Source organism: Pteropus alecto, unplaced genomic scaffold, assembly GCF_000325575.1.
Source record: "Pteropus alecto unplaced genomic scaffold, ASM32557v1 scaffold312, whole genome shotgun sequence".
NCBI lineage: Eukaryota > Metazoa > Chordata > Mammalia > Chiroptera > Pteropodidae > Pteropus > Pteropus alecto.
This window is the reverse complement of record NW_006433948.1, coordinates 2,663,405-2,674,998: the sequence shown is the minus strand read 5'-3', so window position 1 is coordinate 2,674,998 and position 11,594 is coordinate 2,663,405. Positions and strand designations below refer to the sequence as shown.

General features: G+C 34.3%; 1 protein-coding gene across 1 annotated transcript in view; it reads left to right on the top strand.

Moving 5' to 3' along the window:
- The window catches only part of TEX11 (testis expressed 11), a 136,971-nt gene that overhangs the window by 72,142 nt on the left and 53,235 nt on the right, over positions 1–11,594 (top strand). Inside the window, exon 15 of the mRNA XM_025044431.1 lies at positions 7,153–7,290. Within this exon, the coding sequence (XP_024900199.1) occupies positions 7,153–7,290 (138 nt within the window). The remainder of the gene's footprint in view (positions 1–7,152; positions 7,291–11,594) is intronic.

Here is an 11,594-nt window from a genome sequence, read left to right as displayed (position 1 = left end):
TGTCTCCTTTCCTCTCAGTTTTGCTGTGAACCTAAAAGTACTCTTTAAAAAAAAAACCTTTAAAAAGTGTGGTGCAATAAAAATGCAAAAAATTAGTAATATTTTTTCTCTTAAAAAAAAAAAACAATCCAGGTTAACTATGGAAAATTTTGACACACGCACACACGCACACAAAAATTGACACAGCAGATGAGTTTTTTAAAAGCACAGTCATTCATAATCTAATCACTTGTAAAATGTTGGTATATTTTCGTCTAATCTTTGTGTACATTTGTGTGTCCGTGTGTGAAAAACAAGGGATATATTGTTTAAAAAAAAGTTATGGTAAATTTCTACTTACAAACAAGATGTACCAGAGACCAGATTTATGTCCTTGCCTGAATACTCCGCCCCCACCGGAAACATAGGTTTTGAGACACTAGATACCAGACAACAGAACGTGATCTCTGGGAGATAAGAAATAAACAAAGTGAGCACTGCAGTTGTGCAGTTTGCTGCCTTGAATTTCCAGGCTGTAGTATAGGAAGAAGAACTGAAGTGGATTCCAGCAGGCTTTCTCATTTGAGGAGATGGAGCTGAGAGTCTGGGGAGATAAGGCAGCTAGAGTTCACAGCACGGAATACCAGAGAGGAGAGCACAGCACTGAAAGAGAACCACAGCAATAAGAGAGTCCTCCAGTGTTTAACAAAGTACTGATCAAGACAATACGGAATGAAAATATATGAAGCCCAGGGAATAACCATATAAAATTATTAGTTGTAACAGTGCCTAGGGCTCACATATGTCTGGCAGTAGAGCTTGTTCATACCAGCTGGTCTAGAAAACCTCTAATTTATGGGGCACTGGGTAGAGAACTGAGAAGGGTCTCATCTCGGTACTGGGGAACGATTAATCTTACACTGAGCACTGCTTTAGATCTACCTAAAAACCATAAAAGTATGACCTGAAAGGATCAATTTGATCCCAAGGAGCTTTATTGCTTCCCAGAGTAGAGGTCGAGAATATTTTTCAGAATACAAAATATTCCAGCACCCAACAAGGTAAAAATCACAATATCTGGCATCCAGTAATAAATCACTAAGAATGCAAGAGGCAAGAAAATACAACCTATACTAAAGAGAATAAGCAATCAACTGAAACACAAAAATTAGCGTTAACAGAGGACATTAAAATAGCTTTTAATGATTGTATTCTGTATATTCAAAAAGGTAAGTAGAAGCACCAAATCAAACTTCTAGAAATGAATACTGTATCTAGGTTAAAAATATTTTGGATAGTACTAACATCAGATTAGACATTGCACAGGAAAAGAGTAGTGAACTTGAAGGCAAAGCAATAGAACCTATCCAAAATGAACCATGCAGGAAAAAAAAAACCTAAAAAAATTTAAAGAGCATCAGTGAGCTACAGAAAAACTTCAGATAGCTTAATATATGGGTAATTGGGATCCCCAAATGAAGGAGAGAATAAATATCTGAAAAAATAATGGTTGAAAACTTGTAAATGTAAGGAATATTCTGAACCCGTAAAATCAGAAAGCTTAGCAAACTCCAAACATAAGAAATAAAACAACACCAAGGCACATAATAATAAATTGCTCAAAACCAGTGATAAAGAGAATATCTTTAAAGCAACCAGAGAAAAATGATACCCTGCACACAGAGGAACAAATTAAGGAGAACATTAGATTTCTCATTGAAAGCAATGTAAGCAGAAACATACAGTGAAACAACATCTTTAAAATAATGGAAAAAAACTATCAATCTAGAATTCTCTACTCAGTACATATAATATTGTTTAAAAATTGAAGTACTTGTAAGAATGTAAAATAGTGTAGCTACTATAGAAAGCAGTATGGTGGTTCCTCAAAGAATTAAAAATAGAATTATCATATGATCCAGCAGTTCTGGTTCTGAGTATATTTCCAAAAGTATTGAAAACAGGATCTATAATCCAAAAAAGGAGACAAAATAAAATTATAAAAAATATTTCATAAGCCAATAGAAGACATAAAAAAAGAGGAAAGAGGGAACAAATTTAGATGGGACAAATAAAAAACAAGTAGCGAGATGGTAGATTGAAATCTCAGCATATGCAAAATCACATTAAATGAAAATGACATCAATATCCCAGTGAAAAGGCCGACATTTTTCAAATTGGGTAAAAAACCCAGGCCCAACTTTATGTACTGTTTAAAAGAAACATACTTTAAATATGAAGATACAAGTAGAATACAAACAAAAGAATGAGAAAAAAATATATAGAGATTCAAGATTATTCTAAAATTTATACATAAAAGCAAAGGAGTGAAAATAGCTAAAAATGCTGAGAAAGAGGAATAAAATAGAAGGAAACACTTTACCTTATATAGCTAAGTAATCTAGACTGTGGTATTATCTGAGAGATAAACACATAGATCACACATAGATCAATTGAACATAATGGAGAACACCAAAATAACCCCACATAAATATGCTCAACTGATTTTCAACGAAGTGCAAAAATCTTCAATGAAGAATGGTCTTTTCATCTAATGGTGCTGTTGCAATGGACATCCACAGGTAAGAAAAATAATCTTGATGTAAACCTCGCATTTTATACAAATAATAACTCAAAATGAAATCAGCAATGGAGAAAACCTGAAAATTCACAAATTCATAGAAATTAAACATGCCCCTGAATAGCCAATGTGTGAAAGAAGCAATCAAAAATAAATCTTAAAAACTCTTGTGTCAAGTGATAATGGAAATACAACATACCGAAACTTATGAGATGCAGCATATATAGTTCTAAAAGGGAAGTTTACAGTGGTAAATGTCTAAATATAGAACAAAGAAAGATCTCAGATTAACAACCTAACTTTACATCTCAAGGAACTACAAAAAGAACAACAAGCTAAGCTCAGAGATAGCAGAAGGGAGGAAATACCAAAACTCAGAGCAGAAATAACTGAAATAGAGACCAGGAAAATCAATAAATAATAATGAAAATGAGAGGTTTTGGTTCAATATATGCAAATAGATAAATACAATTCACCACATTTAAAAAAATGAAGGATACAAATAATATGACCATCTCTTTAAAAATTATTATTATTACAAAAGTTTATTAAATGTACAGCAGTCTCAAGACAACACTTCATTCTAGCTATTGGTTGCACAGATGTTATGGCAGGGAATCCAGATGTTAAAACAGGAATGGAATTAAGGATCACCAATGCCTTAGGTACAAGGAACAGCTCACTTTTTGCCAGATTTCTTAATTCTACATGTGGCCGGGGGCCCTTTCCCGCAGCCTTTGCTTTTAGCATCTTGAGTTTCTTCTGCTGCTCTTCTTTTGCTTGAATGCCTTTATCTTCTTCATGCATCTTCTTGGTCTGTTTGAGGGGAAACTTTTTGCTACATTCTCTGCAGGACAAGGCTCCCGCCACCCCTTCCCCCAATATGATCATCTTAATAGGTGCAGAAAAAAACATTTAGCAAAATACAACATTCTTTCATAATGAAAACTTTCAACAGATTAGGTATAAAAGGAATGTACCTCAACAAAATAAAGGCCATATATGATAAGCCCAGAGTTAACATCATAGTCAATGGTGAAAAAGCTCGAATGCTTTTCCTTAAAGATCAGAAACAAGACAAGGATATTCATTCTCACCGCTTCTTTTCAACACAGCACTGTACATTCTAACCAGAGCCCTTAGGCAAGAAAAAGAAATAAAAAGCATCCAAATGGAAAAGAAGAAGTAGAATTGTCTGTTTGCAGATGACACTATCTTATATATGGAAAACCTTAAGACCACCAAAAAAAATATCAGAACAGATACACAAATTCACTAAAGTTGCAGGATACAAAATCAACATACAAAAACCAGTTGTTTCTATATGCAAACAATGAACTATCCAAAAAAGGAATTAAGAAAACAGTCTCATTTATAATAGCATCAAAAACAATAAAATACTTAAGAATAAACTTAATCAAGAAGATGAAATATCTGTACACTAAAAACTATAAGACATTGTTGAGAGAAGTTGAAGAAGACACAAATAAATGGAAAAATATCCTAGAGTCATGGATTGGAAAAGTGAATATTGTTAAAATGTCCATACTATCCGAAATGACCTACAGGAAAACCTGCCATTTGTGACAACTTGGATGAACCTGGAGGACATGCTAAGTGAAATAAGCCAGTCACAGAAAGACAAATATTGCATGATCTCAGTTACATGTAGAATTTTAAAAAGCCAAACTCATAGAAATAGAGAGTAGAATGGTGGTTACCAGGGTTTGGGGGTTGAGAAAATTGATATTTTGGTCCAAGGAAAAAGTTATACTGTCTATAAAAAGTGTATGGTGTCTGTAGTTATAATAATATATTGCATAATTGAAATTTGCTAAGTAAATATTAAAGTGTGCTTACCACAAAAAGTAACTAGGTGAGATGATGGATATGTTAATTAGCTTTATTTTGGTGAACATTTCACAATGTATATATCATAATGTCTTGTTTTACACCTTAAGGTTAGGTGCTGAGAAATAGAATGGTATTCTTGTTACTTTTTAGAAAGCCTGTAGTTTTTTTAAATTTTAACTTTTAATAATTCTTTAATTTTTAAATTATAGTTGGCATACAGTGTTATATTAGTTACAGGTGTACACCATGGTGATTAGACATTAATATATCTTATGAAGTGATCACCCCAGGAAATCTAGTGCCCACCTGACACCATACATAGTTATTAAAATATTATTAGCTATATTCCTTATGCTATACTTTATATCCCCATGACTATTTTGTAACTACCAATTTGTACTTCTTAATTCCTTCCCCCTTTACACTCACCTCCCCAACCCTCCTCCTATCTGGCAAACATCAGAATGTTCTCTGTATGTATGAGTTTGTTCCTGTGTCATTTGCTTGTTTATTTTGTTCTTTAGATTCCACATATAAGTGAAATAATATGGTATTTGCCTTCGTCTGACTTACTCCACTCAGCAGAATACCAAGGGGACCTATATTTCTTTACTGAATTGGTGAACAAGTACTTCAGAATTCCTTGTCATATTGAGTCTTTTTTTTTCCCCTCATTTTCCAGTCTTGCCGAATAATTTCTTAAACTCCCAGTTCCAACAACTGGAGAAGAATCTTAATTCTGAAGAGTCAAAGGCAGCATTGTATCTACTCAGCACAGTTGTTTCTAATTGAAAAGTGTCTTATTCCTTTTAGGTGATAATGACTCCTGTTATTCCTTAAAAAATGTGAAGCTTCTTGATAGGGTACAAGGGACTCATCTACGTCACTTTGGTGTGCATGGGCAATGTGAATGTTCTTAGCTTAAAAAGTCATCTGGGTTATTTCTATTCGATTTTTCCCACTAGCTTGTTATCACTGAAAATTTTAACGTACCTCAAAAATAAAAAAATATATATTTTGTATGAATATATAATTATAATAGTGAAAAACCTGGAAATTAATGAAATATCCAACATTAAGAAAATCATCGTGTATTAATCGAATGCTCTGTATTCCTTAAATTGACAACTGTGAAGACTAGCAACTTAGATTAATATTTACAAAAATTTAAATAGAATAGAACATGAAATTCTAATATGAATTATGATTACAACTATATGAAATACAAAAAGATAAATTTAAAATGGAATGTAGAAAAAACATAGCTGTATTAGCATGGCGAATCATGGGTGTTCTCTTTTAAACTTTTTATCATTATTTTAACAACTTTTAAATTATACTGATAATTTTCCAGGGTGCCTTACCGTCCTTTCATGCTCTTCATCCCATGTGTGAAATTTCATTTTTTTAAAGCTTTATTGAGGTTTAGAAGACAAAAATTATAATATAATTAAAGTGTACAATTTGATGATTTGATGTGACATATGTATACTTTGTAAAAGTGTCCTAATAGTTGATTTAATGAACATATCCATCATCTCATGCATTTGCCCCGCTCCCTTTGTTTTAGTGAGAGCACGTAAGTTCTACTCTCTAAGGAAAATTCAATTATAGGATTCAGTATTATCAACCATGGTCGCCATGTTATATATTAGATCCTTGGACCTTTTTCATTTTACAACTGAAAATTTGTACCCTTTTACCAGTGTCTCCCCATCCTCCAACTCCTGGCAACCACCATTCTATTTTCTATTTCTATGAGTTTGACTTTTTTCTTTAGATTCTACAGGTAATGATTCCATGCAATGTTTATCTTTGCCTGGCTTATTTCACAGGTTCATCCATGTTGTCACAAATGGTGGGATTTCCCTTTAATATAGCTGAATAATATTCCTTTGTATACATGTACCATACTTTATGCATTCATCTATAAACAAACACCTAGATTGTTTCCACACCTTGGCTATTGTGAATAATGCTGCACTGAACATGGAAATACAGATATCTCTTTGAAATAATGATTTAATTTTCTTAAGATATATACCCAGAAGCGAGATTGTTGGATCATACGGCAGTTCTATTTTTAATTTCCTGAAAGACCTCTGTACTGTTTTCCATAAGTGGCCGTAGCAGTTTACATTCCCACCACCAGTGTATTAGGGTTCCCTTTTTTCCACATCCTCTCTAACTCTCGTTATTTCTTGTCTATTTGATAATAGCCGTTCTAACAAGCGTGAAGTGATATTTCATTGTGGATTTAATTAGCATTTCTCTGATTATTATTGATGTTGAGCACCTTTTCATGTACCTGTTGGCCATTTGTATATCGTCTTTGGAAAAATGTCTGTTCAGATCTTCTGTCTATTTTTAAATCTGTTTTTTTTTTTTTGCTATTGTAGGAGTTCCTTGTATAAATTAGGGATATTAACCTCCTATTGAATATTTGGTTTGCAAATATTTTCTCCCATTTCATTGGCTGTCTTTTAATTTTGTTGATGATTTTTGTGAGATTTCTAATGGAAGGGAAGAATAGAAAATATTCATTGTCACTTTATAACTTATACTGATTATTGAGTGTTAATTAAATGCACTTAGAACTCAACCAGAGAGAGTGTTGTGTTTTGGTTGTCTGAAAAAGAAAACAATACCTTTTTTGTTTGTTTCTAGAGGTGACTTGGAAAAACAGGGTCAAATGTAGAGATAACTGTGTGATTTTGTTATTTCTTTTTTAACTTTAGGTAAAAAGATATGATGATGCCCTACAGTGGTACTGTTATTCTCTGAGATTTTATGAAAATGATCCAAGGGATCTGGACTTGGCCAAGCTGAAGAGGAACTTAGCTTCCTGTTACCTGCGTTTGGAACTACTCGATAAGGTCTGTCGATTCATCTCTTTTTCAAGGGCAGCAAATGTCATGCTCAGTGGCAGAGAGGTAGTTGCAGTGGTATGACTTCCTGTTAGATTAGGATATCTGAGAGTTCCCTCATACAGGATTCAGTCAAATTGGTATTTTCTTGATTTACATACTCTACACATTAATCAGTGGAATTCCCAAAAGGAGATAGAATTTGGGAGATTATAAATTCTATGACTTATTGTTTATATTTTGCACTCTGTTCTGAACAAGTTATCTGCTACTAACCATCTATAATATTGTCCTTTGAAGCAGACTAAATTTTGCGGTACATATTTTTTTTTTTGTCAAGCATTTAAGGAGAACAAATGCTTGGGTGAAATGGTCATTCTTTTACTTTCTGGGTTATTACTGCCTTTGTATCCACTCTAGAAAATGTTCAGCAATTGAGTTTTTATTAGGACAAAATTCTTGAAAGTAAAAGATGAAAATTTATTTAAGGATAGAACCATTCATACTTCCTAAAGCAGTTGGAACATTTCTTCCTTTTGTTATCAGGAGATGGTATTGGCTTGTGAAAGGACAAAAAACAGGAAGACAAATAATTAGGACAAGTGTGGACACAGATAAAATATGAAGGTTTTTGTTGCTTTTCAAGTTTAATGACAAGTTTAGGAGAAAGTATGTGGTTAAGGGTTGTAATTCCAGACACTTCCTTTGAAGATTTATTTACTTTGAAGAGTTGTTTATCTGACTAAATACTTCAGATTTTCTTTCAAAAGAATATATACCATTTAGTTTATATGTTATAAATTTATAGTCCTGGAAGAGAAGTTGAAATTTAACTTAACTCATCATAGCTTTGCACAAGCTAGCATTTGTTTCATAAAGATAGTTGACCACTGTTTACTTAAAGACTTGAAGATTATCATACAGATTTTGTTACCTCATTCATTATCTTTCTGCACAGGATATCATTAACTGTTTCAGAAAGATAGTTGCCTACTGCTGACTTAACATTTTTGTAATTTCCATGATGTATGTTAGCCTGGCACATTGGGAAGGACCAGAGCCTAGAGCGAGACATGCCAGTTGAGGGGATGGGTGCATCTGTAGGCCAGGAAAGAATACCTAACCAGGTCGTCGACGTAGAAAGAACACAGTATGTACACCGTGCTAGTCTCTGAGGTTACAGAGATGAACAAGAGATAGATGCCTTCAATTCAGCCAAGCAGCTGGCATCAGGGAATCCTAATGGGCAGATAAGCAGATCATGGCAACGAGGGAAGTCTAAGTATTGAAAGTATTTCATAAGTTAGGTACACAAGTAGTGGGCATTATATAAATGTATCAGTGAACAGATCTTCAACCATAGAGGCAGGATTCTAATCTTTGGGGTGTTGGGGATACGTGTAGATAGACGAGAAAGAGAAGGTGGCGCTCCAACCTGGAATATGAGGCTGTTTCTAAGAGTAGAGCTCAGGCATAAGGGGCCAGGCTGGGATACATTTACCATAGGGGAATACAAAGTAACTAGATACAGTCTCCCAAGACTGGAGGCAGTGGTTCATAAATCTCCTCTAACCAATGTCAAGTTTGGTTCTCGAGGCCTAATATAGGCCTGAGCCTGTAATTGGGAGTTCAAATGCTGTTAGTAGCGAGGAAGGGAAGAAGAGGAGAGTGGGAAATGAGGCATACTCAGTGTATGACTATATCATTTAAGGCGAGATTGGCAGTGAAGGCAAAGGTTATTCTGACAATGTTCAAGGAAACCTCACTGATTACTGTTAATGTAGTTTTCCATTTCATTCTTCCTTTCTCGAACTTACCAACCGTTGATTTAATACCCTCCATATGGGAGGAATACTCTCGTATGTACTAGGACAAAGAGAAAGGTAAAAAAAAATTACACAGTTCATTATATTTTACTATTCCCACCTAGCCTTATTAATTTTCATCGTCTGTCTTTTTTTCACTTTTTCCCTTGAGCTATGTGAACATTGTTCAGAAAATTTATGAAACCATGTTTATTGGATATGCTAAACTTTCATGGTTTTTCAGCTCGGCACTCAGTAAAACTAATTATTGTTGGCTTTGTATCATATTCCTCGCAAAGGTGATTCCAAAACATTTTCTTGTCCTTTAGCCCCCATGACTTATCCTTTCTTTTAGCAGAAAACTGTATCTTGTAATTTTCTGAGCTTGTAGCAACGGACATGAACTTCATCAACTTTTCTCCTCTTTACTCATCCTTTCTTCTCCCATTTCTCTGAGAAAGAAGTAACTTTCTCTGAGGACCTTCTCTAGAAATCTCAACCTTAGCTCTTTAATCTTTCTTTCTTGACTGTTTCTTTCCCCATCACTATATATTTTTGAGATTTTCTTTATTCTTCGACCTTATCATCCTCTTTAAATTATAGTTCTCTCTTCGTCTTTCCTTTCATCACCAAACGTTTTAACCTGAAATTAACCACCTATATTTTTTCAGTATTCATTAATTCATTCAGAAAATATTTATTGACTGCCTACTACATGTTAAGTACTGTACTAGGCACTGGAGATATAGTAATGAATAGGCAAAACTCCTACAGTCATGGATTTTATATTCTACCAAGAGAAACAGACAATACAAAGATAAATGTTGTGGTATGTTACAAAAGTCAGCAAATTTTCTGTAAAGAATCAGATAGTAAATATTTTAGGCTTTCTAGGCCATGTAGTCTCTGTTGCTGTTGTCTCATGAAAGCCGCCATAGACCGTATGTAAACAAATCGTCATGGCTCTGTTTCAATGAAACTTCATATTTAGGAACACTAAAATTTAAATTTCCTTTATTTTTATTGTGTCATAAAATATTATTTTTCTTTTCATTTTTTTTTTCAACTTTTCAAAGATATAAAACCAGTTTTAGCTTATGGACTGTGCGAAAAATAGATAGTGGGCTGGATGTGGCCTATAGGCTATAGTTTGCCAACCCCTGATATATTAAATACTGATAAGAACTAAGGAGAAAATTAAGCAGGAGAGGGTAGTATTAAATGTTTTAGAAGAGGAATGAAAGGTCGAAATTTTATTTTATTTTTTAATTAAGTTTATTTTTCAGTTACATTTGACATACGTTGGGGGGATTTGGAGCGGAAGAGTGACATGGGAAAGCACTGGCTTTTATTTTAGTAAGATCATTCTGGCCACTGTGTTGAATAGACTAGGGTGGTTGCAAGGGTGGAAGCAGCGAGACCAGTTAGGAGGCCATTGAAATTATCTAGGCAAGAGGTGATAGTGTCGTGGACCAGGGCAGAAAAAGTGTGGATGGTGAGAAGTGGTCAGATTTCTGACAGATTTCTCTGACATACCAGATGTAGGTTAGGAAAGAAAGAGACTCGAGGATGATTCTTAAACTTTTGACTTCACTATCAACTCCTCTCTTGATTTTTCCACCTATGATTCTGTAACCTGCTCTTAAGAAGATCACTAGTGATCTTTTAATGATCAAATTTAATGACCTTTTCTTAGTACTCTTTGTCCTCTGATCTCTCTAGCACAAAACAGTATAATTCTGTCAACTACTTCTTTCTGGAAACTCTTTTTGGGTTCTGTGACATCTTTTAATCCTATTACTCTGACTATTCCTTTTTTATTTCTGTTACTAGCTAATCTCTTTTCACCAAATAAATGTTGGATGAGGACAGGTACTATGTTTATCTCGTTCACCATTTTATCCCTAATAACCACAACCACGTTTGGTACATGGTAAGTTTTCAATAAACATTTGTTGAGTGAATTTGTCCTCTGGTTCCTTCTTTTCTATGTTCTATACACTCTCCCCTCAGTAACATAGCAACTGTTTTCTTAGCTTCAACACTTCATTCCCAAATCTAATCTGTAGCCTTGATCTCTCTCTCATAGCCCACATTCACTCTTCTACTGTCTTCGGGTATATGTCCAGCTATCTAAGACCAAAGTCTTAGCTTCGTGGATTCCTTTTTCTCCCCCTATGTTCAATCATGTGCTGAGTCTGATCAAGTCTACCTCTGAAATATTTTTGCCAGCTCTCTCCTCTTTCTTCTTCATCTCATCACCCTAATCCAAGCCCTCATTATTTCTGAGACTATTGGAATAATCATCTGGTTGTTTTATCTTGCTCCGTAATCTTCACTGGCTCCCTGTAAATAAAGGTCAAATTTCTTAGTACTTAAGGCCCTTTATAATCTATAAATTAAATAATCCTGTTTTATTTCCTTTACGTATGTACTGTGTTCGTCTTCAACTGGAGGACCTGCTACTTTCTAACCATGATCCGTGCTTTTCTGCCTCTGCACCTTCCT